The sequence below is a fragment of the Panthera uncia genome, chromosome C2 (assembly GCF_023721935.1).
Source record: "Panthera uncia isolate 11264 chromosome C2, Puncia_PCG_1.0, whole genome shotgun sequence".
NCBI classification, from domain to species: Eukaryota; Metazoa; Chordata; class Mammalia; order Carnivora; family Felidae; genus Panthera; species Panthera uncia.
In genome coordinates, this window is record NC_064810.1 from 103,779,542 (window position 1) to 103,798,313 (window position 18,772).

Consider the following 18,772-nt stretch of genomic DNA (forward strand, 5'->3'; position numbering starts at 1 on the left):
TCTCTCAGATAGCCATGGACATATTGATCCCTCTCTGAGACCCATTTGGGATTTGGCTTTTCTTGGTGGCTCTTATGTGATGTGGGAAAAGACAACCCAGTTTTTACATTACTACATGGCACAGCTCAGCAGCGTTAACCAATGGGTAAGAAAAAAACTGAAAGTCATTTTTATGTCACAAGAGATACAACCAATGCAGTTTTCTGAAACTAAATTAATGTGAACTTCTAATTTTATGCCAACAGTTTCATTCATTCAATAAATATTTCTGTGCCTGCAATGGGCCAGGTATAGTTTTAGAGACCGTGGACATAGCAGTGAAGAAAAAACACAGTGTAGCTGCCCTCACTGAAACTCTAGTGAGAGAAGACAAAGATGGTGAACTAATAAATAATTAATATGTATCAAAAGGTGGTAGTAATTGCTATATAAAAAAAGTAAGGGAGAAGGGAATGCAAAGTGTTGTTAGAATTACTACTTATATTGTCTAAAATAAGGCCCCTCTAACTTGAGCAGGGTGGCAGTGGGGCAGAGGCCTGGGAGAAGTGAGTGAGCCAAGCCTCCACAAGGGAAGATTTTTTTCAGGCAGAGGGAACTGAAGCATCAATGTGGCTGATGGGTTGGAGAAATAGCAGTGAGGTTACTGTGGCTGGAACAGAGTCAGCAAGGGGAGGGTACTGGGAAATGAAATCAAATGGAGAGGACCAGCTCCTGTAAGGCTTCGCAGGCCAGTGGAAGGACCTTGTATTTTACTCTTCAGAGGTTTTTAGCCCAGGAGTGATATGATCTGACTTACAATACCATCATTGTGGCTACTATGTTGACACCAGACCACACAGAGACAAGAGTGGAGTCAGGGAGACCAGCAAAGTATTGCAAAAATCTAGGCAAGGTCTGGGGGTGCCTTGGACCAGGTGGTAGCCATGGAGGTGGTGAAAAGTGTTTGGATTCTTTATATATTTTGAAGTTAGACCAACCCTATTTGTTGATGTGGGTATATCTGAGAATGAGAAAAGTCACGGAGAAAAAAGTCACGGAGAATGAGAAAAGTCTTACAACTTTGGCCTGAGTAACTGGAAGGACAGAGTCTTCATTTACTGACTGGGGAAGACTGCAGGAGGAACAGATCTGGGAAGAAATTAGCTTGATTTGGGGCATTCTAAATTCTACTAAACTACCACATGTGTAGTATCTAAAGCCACAAAAGTGGATGACATCACAGAGAATGTGTAGATAGAGAAAAGAAGGTCTGTATTGAGAGAGTCCTGCTACACTTGTAACTTTAGAGGTTGAAGATATAAGAAAAGAAGGTGTTTTAAGGATGAGGCTTGGCTGTATCCAGTGCTGCTGGAGAATTGTATGTGAAGAGGCCTGAGACTGACCATTTGATTTAGGCTGTCAGAAGTCATTGGAGAGCTTGTCAAGAGCTATCTCACTGGCACATTGCAGGCAAAAGCCTGAGCGGAATATGTTGGGAGAGACTGGGAAAAGAGAAATAGACATTCCATCTCTTTCAAGGAATTTAGCTGTAAAGGGGAGTATAAGAAAGCAAGGGGCGGAGGAGCCAAGATGACAGAACAGCATGGAAGTTTTTTTGTGTGTCTCACATCCATGAAATACAGCCAGATCAACACTAAACCATCCTGCACACGAGGATCAACAGAAAACAAGGGGCTATAGCTACAGGATGGGTGAGCATAGGGTTGAAAGAGAGTTTGTTTTCTGTTGTATTTTTAGGCTGGGAGATTTAACAGCATATTTATGTCGTGCTGAGAAAAATCCAGTCGAGAGGGGCAAAGTAGGACTTACAGGAAAGCAAAGGAAGAACTGTTGGAGTTCCTACCTTTGAGTAGGCAAGAGAATAGGATCAATCTAGGAGCTGCTTTTAGACAGGAATGTGAGGAATTCACCTGAAGGGAGGGCAGACAAGCAATGGCATAGTTGCTGATAGGGGGCTGGATATCCTGGCGGGAGCCCCTGGAAATTCTCACTGCTTCTGTGCTCTCAGCGAAAGAGACAAAGTCATCAGGTCGGAGAAGGATAAGAGCGGAGGTGTTGGAAGTGTGGGGGATGCATGGACCTGGCATTGTGCGCCACTGCAGGCCCCTTGAAGATCTGGGCTCATGAATTTCAAGGAGGACCAGTCATGCCGAGATGTCTGGGTGTGGGCATGGAGTAGGCCAGAGGTGGATATAGCCCAATATGGGGTTCCTGTCAGGCAAGTGTGATGTAGACAGAGAGAGGGGCATTTGCACAGTAAACAAAGTCAACTACTCCAAGAGAGGCAAGCTCAGATAACCTTAAGTACAAATTTCTAAAATCCATTTTCTTCATGGATGCATGAAGCCATAGATTCACCTATGGATGGATCATCAGTGAATATCTTCTGAGCACAAAGATTTGCCCATCATCGAATAAGCATTTTTAAAAAAAAAATTTTTATTTCAGTATAGTTGATACTCAATATTATATTAGTTTCAGATGCACAACATAGTGATTGGACAATTCTACACATTAGCTAATGCTTACCACAAAAACTGTTGTTAGCACATCTATAACCATTCAACGTTATTTACAGTATTATTGACTGTACCCCATGTGCTGTACTTTTCATCTCCACAATTTATTTTATGACGAGAAGTTTATACCTCTTAATCCCCTTCACCTAATTCACCAATTTGCCCATTCCCCACCTCTGAAAACCACCAGTTCTCTGGATTTCTGAGTCTGTTTTCTTTGTTTTGTTTTTCTACATTCAAATATAAGTGTATGTGTCTTTCTCTGCCTTACTTATTTTATTTACTTTTATTTACTATAGTACCCTTTAGGTCCATCCATGTTGTTGCAAATGGCAAGATCTTCTTCTTTTTTATAGCTCAGTAATATTCCATTCCATTCCATACCACACCACATCTTTCTTATATATTCATCTATTGATGGACACTTAGATTGCTTCCATATGTTAGTTAACTGCTGCAGTGAACAAGAGGTGTGTATATCTTCTCCTCTTAGTATTTTCATTTTCTTTGGGTAAATACCAAATAGTAGACTTACTGGATTATGTGGTATTTCTATTTTGAATTTTTTGAAGAGCCTCCATACTGTTTTCCATAGTGGTTGCACCAATTCACATTCACACCAGCAGTGTGTGAGGGTTCTCTTTTCTCCGCCTCCTCGCCGACACTTGTTTATTTCCTGTCTTTTTATTTTAGCCATTTTGACAGGTATAAGGTGATATTTCATTGTTGTTTCGATTTGCATTTCCCTGATAATGAGTGATGTTGAGTATCTTTTCATGTGTCTGTTTGCCACCTATATATTTTCTTTGGAGAAATGTCCATTCAGGCCTCTGCCCAATTTTAATCAGATTGAATTTTTTTGTGTGTTGAGTTGAAAGAGTCCTTTATATATTTTGGATATTTATTCCTTATCTGAGAAATCACTTTTAAATATCTTCTCCCATTCAGTAGGTTGCCTTTTTGTCTTGTTGATGTTTTTCTTTGCTGTGTAAAATCTTTTTATATTGGTGTAGTCCCAAAAGTTTATTTTTGCTTTTGTTTCCCTTGCCTCAGGAGATCTATTCATAAATATGTTGCTAAAAGCAGTGTCTAAAACATATTGCCTGTGCTTTCTTTTAGGAGTTTTATGGTTTCGGGTGTCACATTTAGGTCTTCAGTCCATTTTGAGTTTATTTTTGTGTGTGGTGTAAGAAAGTGGTCCAGTTTCCTTCTTGTATGTAGCTGTCCAGCTTTCATTTGTTGAAGAAACTGCCTTTCCTCATTGTAAAGTTTTGACTTTTCATAGATTAATTGACCATTTAGGTGTGGGTTTATTTCTGGGTTCTCTGTTCTGTTCCAATGATCTATGTGCCTATTTCTGTACAAGTACCATGCTGTTTTGATTACTGTGGCTTTATAGTTTATCTTGAAACCTGGAATTGTGATACTTCTAGTTTTGTTTTTCTTTGTCAAAATTGCTTTGGCTATTTGTGGTTCCATACAAATTTAGGGTTGTTTGTTCTAGTTTTGTGAAAAATACTATTGGTATTTTGATAGAGATTACATTAAATCTGTAGATTTCTTTGGGCAGTATGAACATTTTAACAATATTAATTCTTCCAGTTCCTAAACATGATATACCTTTCCATTTGTTTGTGTTGTCTTCAGTTTCTTTCATCAGTATCTTATAGATTTCAGAGTTTAAGTATTTCACCTCCTTGGTGAAATCTATTCCTAGGTATTTTATTCTTTTTGGCATAATTGTCAGTGGGATTGTTTTCTTAACTTCTCATTCTGCTACTTCATTATAAGTGTATAGAAATGCAGCAGATTTCTGTAATTAGTTTTGTATCCTGCAAGTTTACTGAATTCACTTACTTTGATCATTTTTTGGTAAAATCTTAATGGTTTTCTACATACAGTATCATGTCATCTGCTAATAGTGAAAGTTTTACTTCTTCCTTATCAATTTGGATGATTTTATTTCCTGTCTAATTGACGCAAGTAGGACTTCAGTACTATGTTGAATAAAAGTGGTAAGAGTGGACATCCTTTTCTACTTCTTGATCTTAAAGACAATCTTTCAGTTTTTTACCATTGAGTATGATGTTAGCTGTGGGCTTTTCATATGTTGAGGGATGTTTCCTACTTTGTTGAGAGTTTTTAATCATGAATGGATGTTATATTTTGTCAGATGTTTTTCCTACATCTATAGAGATGATCATATGGTTTTTATCCTTTCCCTTGTATCATGTTGATGTGATGTATCGTGTTGCTTGATTTGCGAATTTTGAACCACTGTTGCATACCTGGAATGAATCCCACTCGATTGTTGAATGATCTTTTTAATGTATTGTTGATATCAGTTTGCTAATAATGTTAAGTATTTTTGCATCTATATTCACTAGAAATATTGGCCTGTTAGTTTTCTTTGTAGTGTCTTTATGTGGTTTTGGTATCAGGGTAATGCCAGCCTGGTTCTGACTTTTGTTGGGAGTTTTTATTATTACTGATTGAATTTTATTACTAGTAATTGGTCTGTTCAGATTTTCTATTTCTTCCTGGTTCAGTTTTGGAGAATTGTATTTCTAGAAATTTATCCATTTCTTCTAGGTTGTCTAATTTTTGGCACACACTTTTTCATAATATTCTCTTCTAATCCTTTGTATTTTTGTAGTGTCATTAGTTATTCTGCTTCATTTCTGATTTTATTTGAGATCAATATTTTTTTTATTGATGATTCTGGCTAAAGAGTTATAAATTTTGCTTATTTTTTCAAAGAAGCAGCCCTTGGCTTCATTGATCTTTTCTGGTTTTTGTTTTTTTGTGTTTTTTTAGTCTCTATTTCGTTTCTTTCTGCTCTAATATTTCTTTCTTTCTTCTATTAGCTTTGGCTTTGTTTGTTCTTCTTTTTTTAGTTCCTGTAGGTATAAGCTTGTTGTTTGAGATTTGTATTTCTTTTTATCATTGGTTCCTTTAAAAAGCTATTTTCCATATGAAGTTCCTCTTTTTTTTTTCATCATTGGTTTTGATGTCTGTTATTTTATTATCAGTATTAAATTGATTAATAAAATTTAACAAAACTTTTTAAAGAATATGTGACATTCCTTTTGTACATTTTGTTAGTTCCTTTATGCCATTCGATAACACTAAACAAACTTGACTTTATTAACCCCCAAAATAAATCCCTTCTTTCAGGAAAAGTTATTCAAGAGATACCAATTGGGGGCACCTGTGTGACTTAGTCAGTTAAGCATCCATCTCTTGATTTTGGCTCAGGTCATGATCTCACGGTTTGTGAGTTCAAGCCCCGCATCAAGCTCTGTGCTGTCAGCTGCTTGGGATTCTCTTTTTCTTCTCTCTCTCTCTCCTCCTCCCCCACCTCTCTCTGTGTCTCTCTCTGTCTCTCTCTCTCTCAAAATAAATAAATAAACGTAAATTCAATTGGTATCTCTCTTTTTTTTTTTATCTCAGATGTTTGTTTATGCAGGCATTCTTTGTAGTCCGCTTACTTTGAAATATCTTTGTGTGTTTTAAATAATAATTCCAGTATAGCTGGGGCATCTGGGTGGCTCAGTTGGTTAAGTGTCCAACTTTGGCTCAGGTCATGATCTCATAGTCCATGAGTTCAAGCCCTGCATAGGGCTGTGTGCTGACAGCTCAGAGCCTGGAGCCTGCTTCGGGTTCTGTGTCTCCATCTCTCTCTGCCCCTCCCCCACTCATGCTCTCTCTTTCTCTCTCTCTCAAAAATACACATTAAAAAAATAAATAATAAATAAATTATAATTCCAGTATAGTTAACAGTATTATATTAGTTTCAGGTGTACAATATAGTGATTCAACATTTCTGTACGTTACCTCATCATGATAAGTACATGCTTGAATCCCCATCACCTATTTCACCCATCCTCCCACCCTCCTCCCCTCTGGTAATCATCTGTTTGTTTTCTATAGTTAAGAGTCTTTTTATTTTTGGTCTCTTTTGTTCTTTATTCATTTGTTTTCTTAAACTATACAAATGAGTGAAATCATATGATATTTGTCTTTCTCTGACTGACTTATTTCACTTAGCATTATACTCTCTAGCTCCATCCATGTTGTTGCAAATGGCAAGATTTCATTGCTATTATTCAACTATATGTATATATACCACATTTTTTTATCCATTTATCTATCAGTGGACACTTGGGCTGCTTCCATAGTTTGGCTATTGTAAATAATGTTGCAGTAAACATAGGAGTGTATATATCTTTTCAAATTAGTGTTTTTATATTTTTGGGTAAATACCCAGTAGTGGAATTACCAGATCATATAGTATTTCTATTTTTAATTTTTTTAAGGAACCTCCATACTGTTTTCCACAGTGGCTGACCTGTATGTCTTTCTTTCTCTCTGTCTTTTTTTTTTTTTTTTTAGAGAGAGAGCATGAGCAGGGGAGAGGGGCAGGAGAGAGAGAGAGAGAGAAAGAGAGAGAGCGAGCCAGCAGGCAGGCTCTGCGCTCAGGGCAGAACCTGAAACAGGGCTCCATCCCATGACCCTGGGACCATGAACTGAGCCAAAATCAAGAGTTGGATGCTCCACTGACTGAGCCACCCAGGCACACACCCTGTGTGTCTTTTCTATAGAAATGTCTGCTCATGTTTTCTGCCCATTTTTAATTGGATTATTCAGTTTTTTGTGTGTGTGTTGAGTGGTATCAGTCCTTTTTATTTTTGGATACTAGCCCTTTATCCGACATGTCATTGGCAAATATCTTCTCCCATTCCATAGGTTGCCTTTTAGTTTTGTTGATTGTTTCCTTCATTGTGCAGAAGCTTTTTATTTTGATGTAGTCCCAATAGTTTATTTTTGCTTTTTTTTTTTAAATTAAAAACATTTAGAAGAGAGACAAGCTTGACGCGGGGCTCAAACTCACAGACCGTGAGATCATGACCTGATCCTGTTGGATGTTCAACTGACTGAGCCACCCAGGCACCTCTATTTTTGTTTTTGTTTCCCTTGCCTCAGGAGTCATATCTAGACAAATACTGCTATGGCCAATATCAAAGAATTTACTGCCTGTGTTCTCTTCTAAGATTTTTATGTTTTCAGGTCTCACATTTAGGTCTTTAATCTGTTTTTAGTTTACTTTTGTGTATAGTGTGAGAAAGTGGTCCTGATTCTTTCTTAAATATAGCTGTCCAGTTTTCTTACCACATTTGTTGAAGAAACTGACTTTTTCCCATTGTATATTCTTGCCTCCTTTGTTGAAGGTTAATTGACCATATAATTATGGGTTTATTTCTGGGCTTTCTATTCTGTTCCATTGTCTGTTTTTGTGCCAGTACCATACTGCTTTGATGACTACAGCTTTGTAATATATCTTGATACCTGGGATTGTGATACCTCCAGTTTTGTTCTTCTTTTTCAAGATTGCTTTGGCTATTCAGGGTCTTTTGTTGTTGTTTTTCCATACAAATTTTAGGATCATTTGTTCTAGTTTTATGAAAAAAGCTGTTGGTATTTTGATAGGGATTGCAATAAATGTATAGATAGCTTTGGGTGGTATAGAAATTTTCACAATATTGTTCCTTCCAATTCATGAGCACGGACTGTCTTTACTTTTTTATCTGTAGTCTTCGATTTCATTAATCAATTCTTTATAGTTTTCAGAGAATAGGAACTTTACCTCCTTGATTAAGTTTATTCTTAGGTATTTTATACTTTTTGGTGCAATTGTAAATGGAATTGTTTTCTTAATTTCTCTTTCTGCTGCTTCGTTATTAGTGTATAAAAATGTAACAGATTTCTGTGCATTGATTTTTGTACCCTACAATCTTACTGAATTCATTTATCAATTCTAGTAGGGTTTTTTGGTGGAGTCTTGAGGATTTTCTATATGTAGTATCATGTCATTTATAAATAGTGAAAGTTTGGAGTGGCTGGGTGGCTCAGTCAGTTGAGCATCTAACTCTTGATTTCAGCTCAGGTCATGATCCCAGGTTCGTGGGATCAAACCCCATGGTGGGCTTTGTGCTGAGCATGGAGTTTAACATTCTCTATTTCTCTCCCTCTGCCTTTCTCCTCAACTCATGCTCTTTCTCTAAAATTAAAAAAAAAAAAAAAACAAAAAAACAAAAAAACAAAAAAACAACAACAACTACAAATAGTGAAAGTTTTACTTCTTCCTTACCAGTTTGGATGCCTTTTATTTCTTTTTCTTGTCTGGCTGTTGTGTACACCCTCCAGTACTGTGTTGAATAAAAGTGGGAAGAGTGGACATCCTTGTCTTATTCCTGATCTTAGGGGAAAAGCTCTGTATTTAATCACTGAGTATGATGTTTGCTGTGAGTTTTTCATACATGGCCTTTATTGTCTTGAGGTATGTTCCCTCTAAGCCTATTTTAGTGAGGCTTTTTATCATGAATGTATGTTGTGCTTTGTCAAATGCTTTTTCTGCATCTATTGAAATGATCATATGGTTTTTATCCTTTCTCTTTTGATGGGATGAATCACCGTAATTGATTTGCAAATATTGAACTACCCTTGCAACCCGGGAATAAATCCCACTTGATTGTGATGGATGCTTTTTTAAATGTATTGTTGGATTCAGTTCCATAATTTTTGTTGAGGATATTTGCATCTTTGTTCATCAGAGATATTCACCTGTAGTTCTTTCTTTTTAGTGTCTTTATCTGGTGTTGGTATTGGGGTAATGCTCATTAAATGAATTTGTAAGCTTTCTTTCTTGGTAATATTTTGTTGAGGGTGTTTGTGTCTATGTTCATCAGAGATACTGGCCTCTAGTTCTTTCTTTGTAGCATCTTTATCTGGTTTTGGTATCAAGGTAATGCTCATAAAATGAATTTGGAAGCTTTCTTTCCTCTCCTGTTTTTTGAAATAGCTTTGAGAAGAATATGTATAACTCTTTTTTTAAATGTTTAGTAGAATTCACCTGTGAAGGCTTCTGGTCCTAGACTTATGTTTGTTGGAAGTTTTTTGATTACTGATTCAATGTTATTGCTAGTGATCAGTTTGTTCAAATTTTCTATTTTCTTCCTGATTCAGTTTTGGGAAGTTACGTGTTTCTAGGAATTTATCTATTTCTTTTAGGTTGACCAGTTTGTTGGCATATAATGTTTCATAATATTATAATCTTTTATATTTCTGTGGTGTCAGTTGTTATTCCTCCTCTTTTAATTCTCATTCTTTTTGAGTCTTCTTTCTCACTTTTTATTTTAATGAGTCTGACTAAAGATTTATCAATTTTGTTGATTTTTTTCAAAGAACCAGCTCCTGGTTTCATTGATGTATTGTTTTTTGTAGTGTCTATTTTGTTTATTTCTGCTCTAATCTTTATTATTTCCTTCCTTATACTGGCTTGAGTTTTGTTTTTTTCCTCACTCCTTTAGGTGTAAGGTTAGGTTGTTTGAGATTTTTATTGCGTCTTGAGGTAGGCCTGTATAGCTATCAACTTCTCCCTTAGAACAGCTTTTGCTGCATCCCAAAGATATTGGACTGTTGTATTTTTATTTATCTTCGTGTATTTTTTATTTCCTCTTTGATTTCTTGGTTGATCCATTCATTGTTTAGTAGCATATTTAACCTTCATGTGTATGTGGTCTTTCCAGATTTTTTCTTCTGGTTGCTTTCTAGTTTCATAGCATTGTGGTAAGAAAAGATGCATGGTATGACTTTGATCTTTTTGAATTTGTTGAGACTGATTTTGTAGCCTAAAATGTGATCTATTTTGGATAATGTTTCATGTGTACATGAGAAGAATGCGTATTCTGCTGTTTTGGGATGGAATACTCTGAATGTATATGTTAGATCCATCTGGTCCAATGTTTCATTCAAAGCCACTGTTTCTTTGTTGATTATCTGTTTGGATGGTCTATCCATTTATGTAAGTTAGGTGTTAAAGTACCTTACTCTTACTGCATTACTAGCAGTTACTTATTTTATGTTTGTTATTAGCTGGTTTATATATGTTTGGTGCATAAATATTTACAATTTTTATAACTTCCTATTGGATTGTTCCCTTTATGATTGATTGCATACTGTCCTTCTTTGTCTCGTTAAAGTCTTTGTTTTCAAAAGTATTTTGTCTGATATAAGTATTGCTATCCTTTATTTTTCTCTCAATATGCATGATAAATGCTTTTTCTATATCTTCACCTTCAGTCTGCATGTGTCTAGGACTGAAATGAGTCCCTTGTGGGCAGCATAGAGATGGGTCTTGCTTTTTTATTCATTCCATCACCCTTTGTCTTTTTTTTTTTTCTTTAGGTTTATTTATTTATTTTGAGAGAGAAAGAGAACAGGGGAGGGGCAGAGAGAGAGAGGGAGAGAGAATCCCAAGCAGGCTCCGCACCAGCAGCATATTTTTTGTTGAGAGGTTTCTCTGAGGCCGCCACAGGCACACTGATGGATGGGACCAGTAGTCAGACCAGGTGTCTTCAGTCTGCTTCTCTGTCACAGCTGCAGGCATACCCAACATGGCAAGACTTGATCCATGGGCAGCTAGCAAAGAGGACTAGCTGCAGGAACTGTAAGCTTTCCAGTGTGTGGGGTTGTCTCCCCACCTCTCCAAGGGCAGGAGTCACTTTGGAGTGGTGGTACCCGTCCCAGCTGAGAGTTGCTTGCAGGGTGTGGTAGGGCAGGATCTGCTTTGGAGGGACACCTGCTGCTGCTGGTGAGTTGCTTGGGGCAGGACCTATCATGTTAGCAAGATAGATGGAGAGTATTAGCACTGGCTCCTGCAAGTGTCCTACTATCTAGCCTGGGGGAGGGGAAGAGAAATGGCAGTACCAGCACTTTTGTTCCTTGAAAACTCTCCTGAAGATCCCTATTCCTCCAGGGCATGTTCTTAGATTAGTAAATACATGTTTTTCATGTAGCCCCAGGTACTTTTCAAACTGAAGATTATATATTGTGTTTCAGGCCAACCATATTACTGTATTTCTACCTTTATGTCTTAATATTTGTGAGTTTCTACCTTTATATCTGTTAATGTTTGTTGAATGTATTTAGGTGCTCCTATATTGGTTGCATAGGTATTTATAATTGTTACCTCATCTTGTAGGATTTGTCCCTTTATCTTTATGTAGTATCCTTCTTTGTCTCTTGCTATATAGTCTTTGTTTTAAAGTGTATTTTTGTCTGATGAAAGTATTGCTACCGTGGCTTTTTTGTTGCTTCCATTTGCATGGAAGGAATATCTTTTTTTTTTGATCATCCCTGAATGATGGGAGTATTTTTTCCAGTATGCTTGTGTCTTTAGGTCTGAAGTGAGTCTCTTGTAGGTAGCACAGAGATGGGTTTTTTTTTAATCTGGATTTAAAAATACCTTTTTATTGGGGCAATTAGGCCATTTACATCTAAAGTTATTAATTGGTATGTTCTTAGTGCAGTTTTGTTCATTGTTATGGTTGTTTTGTATTTCTTCTCTATTCCTCTTGTTCTCTTTCTTTGTGATGACTTTTAAAAAAATTTTTTTTTAATGTTTATTTTTTGAGAGAGATAGGATGTGAGCAGGGGAGGGGCAGAGAGGGAGACACAGAATCTGAAGCAGGCTCCAGGCTCTGAGCTGTCAGCATAGAGCCCAAGGCGGGGCTGGAACCCATGGACCCTGAGATCATGACCTGAGCTGAAATCGGATGCTTAACTGACTGAGCCACCCAGGTGCCCCTGTGATGACTTTCTTTAGTGTTATGCTTGGATTCCTTTCTCTTTTTTTTTTTGCTATCTAGTACAGGTTTTTCACATATGTTTACTATGTGATTCATATATAATCTAAATATATAGTAGTCTCTATTAATTGATGGTCTTGACAAAGTTTTGAGGTGATAGGGGCAATCTGGAGCTGACTGCCAAGAAAGAATTCTTGAAGACGTCTTTGGTGCAAAACAGTGATTTTATTAAAGGACAGAGACAGGACCTCTGGGCAGGAAGAGCTGTACTGTGAGGGACAATCTGTTTTATGGAGTCCGGATCAAGAGGGAGTTTCCAAAGAGACTTTCACTTGCTAAAGATTTACTGGAGGTCTAGCTATTGTTAAGCTAAAGTTGTTTTCCCCTCCAGCAAGACATTAACATTAAGACAGTAGGGAGTTCCTGGACTTTAAGCTATGATGATACTGCCTTTTTCTTGTAAACTGGTAGAGACTGTTAGCAGTTTGACTTTTTTTTTTTTTTTTTTTTTTTGTCCTTTCCCATTTTTGGGTAGCTGGGAGTGTCCAAGGAATATCACACATATACCATCTGTGGGGGTGGGGTGTGTGCTAAGCTTATGCTTTGTTCTCAGCCTACCTCCTGCTCCCTCATCAGTCACTCAAGTTCACACACATTCTAAAAGCACTATAGTCTTCTTCCCCCATTTTATGTATATATTGCCATAATTTACATCTTTTTATTTTACGAGTCCCTAAACTAATTTTTTTGATATAATTGATTTTATTACTTTTGTCTTTTAACCTTTGTACTAGTGTTACCTGTGATTGGTCTACAAACTTTATTGTAAGTTTCCTTTTGCTCATGAATATTTTCCTTTCACGTTTTTCTTCTACTTAGTATTTTTTTTTTTTTTCCATTTAAGGAAGTCCCTTTAACATTTCTTATAAGGTCAGCTTAGCAGTGGTAAACTCCTTTAACTTTTGTTTGGGAAACTGTTTATTTCTCCTTTTATTCTGAATGATGACCTTGTCAGATATAGTATTCTTGGTTGTAGGTTTTTTTTCCCAGGATTTTGAATGACCCACTTCTGGCCTGCACATTTTCCGCTGAAGTATCAGCTGATAACTATGGGATTTCCACTAGTCCCTTTTCTCCTGCTGCTTTTAAGATTCTCTTTATCTTTAATCTTTGACATTTTAATTATTTGTTTTGGTGTACCTCCTTGTGTTCATCTTGTTTGGGTCTTTCTGTACTTCCTGGAACTGGATGTCTGTTTTCTTCCCCAGATCAGCCAAATTTTCACCTGTTTTTTCTTCCCATAAGTTTTCTGCCCCTTTCTTTCTTCTTTTTCTGGAATCCCTATAATGCTAATGTTAGTATCCTTGATGTTGTCTCAGAGATCCCTTAATCTGTCCTGATTTTATTTTCATTCTTTTTTTTTCTTTTGCTGTTTTGCTTGGTTGCTTATCATTTCCGTGTCTTCCAGATCACTGACCCATTCTTCTGCATCTGCCAATCTGATGTTGATTCTCCCCAGTGTGTTTTTCACTTCAGTTATTGTATTCTTCAACTATGATTAGTTCTATTTTTATATTTTCTATTTGTTGAAGATCTCACTAAGTTCATCCACTCTTCTCTACAGTCTGGAGAGAACTGTCTTTGAACTCTTTATCTGTGGATTTTTTTTTTTTTCCTGTGGCTCAGGGCAGATGAATTTGTTCCCAGTCCATCAGTATTATCCCTTCTCACTGCACTTTGCAGCCTTGGGGCTGGGGTTCCCAAGGTTACCGTGTCTCCTGCCATTTTCTCTGTGGTCCCTTTATCTTTTGTTGTATATAAGTTGTTCAGTCACCCCTCAAGCTCCTTAAGAGGAATTGTTCTCTATATGGGTGTTGACTCCGTGTATCCATGGAGGAGGTGAGTTCAGTGTCTTCCCACATTGCCATACTGGACCCTCACACAAGGTCAAGTAAGCATTATTAACGATGGTAAGTTTGGTGTGTTGTTCAAGGGCCACTTGTAAAACAGACAATGAGAAATACAGTTTATTTATTATTAAAATTGGGTCACTATATAACAAAATCCTGGCGCCAGGCAGATGGTTGTTAATGGCAGACATGAGGCCATGAGGCACCTCATTTGTTTATCTTAGCTAGCCTAGGGGATAAGACAGAGCATGCTACCTCAGGGTCAGCAAGGCACCTTTCTTTTGCTAATTAGCTCTGCTCTGGGCAGCTTCACCCTTCAGCAGTCTATAGCCCTATTTACCTGTTTACCTAATTTGGTTCTTCCTTCCTGTGAAAGCAGCTTTCTGCTATAGTACTAAATTGGGGAGGGGGGGTATCTGCCCTGAATACCTAATCTTATTTACCTCATATACCTTTGTATTGGGGCCTTTGCCCCCCCCCCCCCATACTTATTTACCTAATGTTGTTTACCCAAACTTGGGTGTGAGCATCCTATGGCTTTGTAATTCTTTATGCCTTATTAACCCATCAATGCAGGCTCAGGGAATTCCTAAGCTTATTCCTCACAATGGTTATATATACAAGATACTTTTACCTTAACTGGAAGTTTAGGGGAAACTTTTTGGTTTACAGTGTAGAAAATTATGCCAAGATAATTTAGAACAAATCGTAATGAATGTGAGACAAAAACACAATAATACAGCAATATAGACACAACAGAGGGAAAAAATGAATTTTTTCCAAACACTGTTTTATTGAAGTGATTTATTTACTTATTCAAGTATAGTTGACGTACAGTGTTCATTAGTTTCAGGTAAACAATATAATGATTCAACAGGGCTATACGTTACTGCTTGTCACTATAAGAATAGTAACCATTTGTCAAAATACAGAATTTAATATTGACTATATTGACTATGCTGTACTTTCCATCTCTGTGACTTATTTATTTTACAACTGGAAGTTTGTACCTCTTAATGGTCTTCACCTATTTCCCTACTGCCCCCACCTCCCTCTCCTCTAGCAATGAGCAGTGTGTGTTCTCTGTATTTATGTATCTGTTTCATTATTTTTTACATTCCGTATATAAGTGAAATCATATGGTGTATGTGTCCTTCTCTGCCTGACTGAATTCATTTACAATAGTACTCTCTAGATTTATCCATGTTATTACAAATGGCAATTTCATTCTTTTTTATGGCTGAGTAAAGTTCCCTGTTCTATTATCCATTCATCTATAGATGGATACGTAGGTTGTATCCATATCTTTGCTACTATAAATAATGCTGTAATTAACATAGGGGTGCATTTATCTATTCAAATTAATGTTTTCATATTGTTTGGGTAAATATCTAGGAGTGGAATTATTGGATTGTATGGTATTTCTATTTTAAATTTTTGAGGAACTTCCATACTGTTTTCACAGTGGTTGCACTAACTTACATTCCCACCAACAGTGCGTGATGGTTGCCTTTTCTCCACATCCTCACCAACATTTTGATACTAGTCATTCTGACAGGTGTGAGGTGGTATCTATCATTGTGGTTTTGATTTGAATTTCCCTGTTGATCAGTGATGTAGAGCATCTTTTCATGTGTCCATTGGCCATCTGTAGGTCTATTTGTGAAATGTCTATTCATGTCCTCTACCCGGTTTTAAAAAATGTTTGGGGGAGGGGGGGGTGCTATCAGCACAGAACCCAACATGGGGCTTGAAGTCACAAACTGTGAGATCATGACCTGAGCTGAAATGAAAAGTCCAGCACTTAACAGACTGAGCCACCCAGATGCCCCTCTTCTGCCCATTTTTTTCATTGGAAGGTTGGAGGTGTTTGTTTTGTTTTGTATTTTGTGGGTTTTTTTGGTGTTGAGTTGAATGAGTCCCCTTATTGGATAAATCATGTAGAAATATTCTCCCATTCAGTAGGTTGCCTTTTTGTTTTGTTAATTGTTATGTTTTCTTTTAGGAGTTTTATGGTTTCGGGTCTCACATTTTTGGGTCTTTAATCCATTTTGAATATATTTTTGTTTATGGTGTAGAAAAGCTCAAGTTTCATTCTTTTGCATGTAGCTATCTCATTTTCCCAGCTTCATTTTTTGAAAAGACTGTCTTTTTCCCATTGTATATTCTTGCTTTCTTTTTGTAGATTAACTGACCATATAAGTGTGGGTTTATTTCTGGGCATTTTATCATGTTCCATTGATGTATGTGTCTATATTTGTGCTAATACCATACTGTTCTGAATATTGTGCTGTGTAGCATATCTTGAAATCTGGAATTGAGATATTTAAATCTTTGTTCTTTTTCAAGATTGCTTTGGCTATTTGGGGTACTTTGTGGTTTCAAATAAAATTTAAGGTTATTCTAGTTCTGTGAAAAATACTGTTGGTATTTTGATAGGGATTGCATTGAATTTGTAGATTGCTTTGGGTATTAGGGACATTTTAATGATACTCATGCTTCCAATTCATGAAGATATATATCTTTCCATTTGTTACATCTTCAATTTCTTTCATCAATGTCTTGTAGATTTCAGAGTATATCTGAAATCTTGTTTAAATCAATTCCTTATTTAAATCAATTCGTATGTACTTTATTCTTTTGGTGCAATCATCAGTGGAATTATTTTCTTAATTTTGCTTTCTACTAATTCCTTATTAGTGTAGACAAATGCAACAGATTTCTATATATTAATTTTGTATCCTACAAATTTACTTAAGTTATTTCTAAGTTCTAATAGTTTTTTGGTGGAGTCTGTAAGGTCTTTTTATATAGAGTATCAGGTTATCTTAAAATATCAAAAGTTTTACTTCTTCCTTACCAAGCTGGATGCTTTCTATTTCTTTTTCTTGCCTGATTGCTGCAGCTAGGACTTCATGTGACTTTATGCTGAATAAAAGTGGTGAGACTGCACATCCTTCTCTTCTTCCTGATCTATTGAGTATGATGTTAGCTGTGGGTTTTTCACATGTGAGTCACCTTTATTATGTTGAGGTATGTTCTCTCTAAGCCTACTTTGTTGAGGTTTTTTATCATGACCAGATGTTGAATTTGCCATATATCTTCTCTGCATCTGTTGGAGTGATAATATATGGTTTTTATCCTTCCTCTTGTTAACGAGTTAACATTGATTTAAAAATACTGAACCACCCTTGCATCTCTGGAATAGATCCCACTTGATTGTGATAAATGATCCTTTTTTTAAAAAAATTATTTATTGTTTAATTTACATCCAAGTTCATTAGCATATGGTGCAACAATGATTTCAGGAGTAGATTCCTTAATGCTCCTTACCCATTTAGCCAATCCCCCTCCCACCACCCCTCTAGTAACCTTCTGTTCTCCATATTTAAGAGTCTCTAATGTTTTGTCCCCCTCCCTGTTTTTATATTATTTTTGCTTCCCTTCCCTTATGTTCATCTGTTTTGTCTCTTACAGTCCTCATATGAGTGAAGTCATATGATATTTGTCTTTCTCTAATTTTGCTTAGCATAATAACCTCCAGTTCCATCCATGTAGTTGCAAATGGAAAGATTTCATTCTTTTTGATTGCTGAGTAATATTCCATTGTATATATACACCACATTTTCTTTATCCGTTCATCTATCAATCGACATTTGGGCTCTTTCTGTACTCTGATAGAGCTGCTATAAACATGTGCCCCATTCAAAACAGCACACCAGTATCCTTTAGATAAATACCTAGTAGTATGATTGTTGGGTCATAGAGTAGTTCTATTTTTATTTTTTTGAGAACCTCCATACTGCTTTCCAGAGTGGCTGCACCAATTTGCATTCCCACCAGCAGCGCAAAAGAGATCCTCTCTCTCTGCATCCTCACCAACATCTGTTGTTTCCTGAGTTAATGTTGCCATTCTGCCTGGTGTGAGGTGGTATCTCATTGTCGTTTTGATTTGTATTTCCCTGATGATGATTAATGTTGAGGATTTTTTTCATGTGTCTGTTGGCCATCTGGATGTCTTCTTTGGAGAATTGTCTGCTCACATCTTTTGCACTTTTCTTCACTGGATAATTTGTTTTTTTGTGTGTTGAGTTTGTCAAGTTCTTTATAGATTTTGGATACTAACCCTTTGTTTGCAAATGTCTTCTCCCATTCTGTCAGTTGCTAACTTTTAGTTTTGCTGATTGTTTCCCTTGCTGGGCAGAAGCTTTTTATTTTGATGAGATCTCAATAGTTAATTTTTACTTTTGTTTCCCTTGCCTCTGGAGACATGTTGATTAAGAAGTTGCTGTGGCTGAGGTCAAAGGTTTTTGCCTGATTTCTCCTAGAGGATTTTCATGGCTTCCTGTCTTACATTTAGGTCTTTCATCCATTTTGAGTTTATTTTTGTGTATGGTGTTAAGAAAGTGGTCCAGTTTTCCCAGCATCACTTGCTGAAGAGACTGTCTTTATTCCATTGGATAGTTTACTGCTTTGTCAAAGATTAGTTAGCCATATGTTTGTGGGTCCATTTCTGGGTTCTCTATTCTGTTCCATTGATCTGAGTGTCTGTTTTTGTGCCAGTATCTTATGTCTTCATGATTACAGCTTTGTAATATGTCTTCAAGTCTGGGAATGTGATGCCTCCAGGTTTGGTTTTCTTTTTCAAGATTGCTTTGGCTATTCGTGGTCTTTTCTGGTTCCATACAAATTT

General features: G+C 36.7%; 1 protein-coding gene across 1 annotated transcript in view; it reads left to right on the top strand.

Annotated features, from left to right (window-relative positions):
• RARRES1 (retinoic acid receptor responder 1) overlaps positions 1–18,772 on the top strand; it is a 57,560-nt gene that overhangs the window by 25,335 nt on the left and 13,453 nt on the right. The window contains exon 5 of the mRNA XM_049629206.1: positions 9–145. Coding sequence (XP_049485163.1) covers positions 9–145 — 137 coding nt within the window. The remainder of the gene's footprint in view (positions 1–8; positions 146–18,772) is intronic.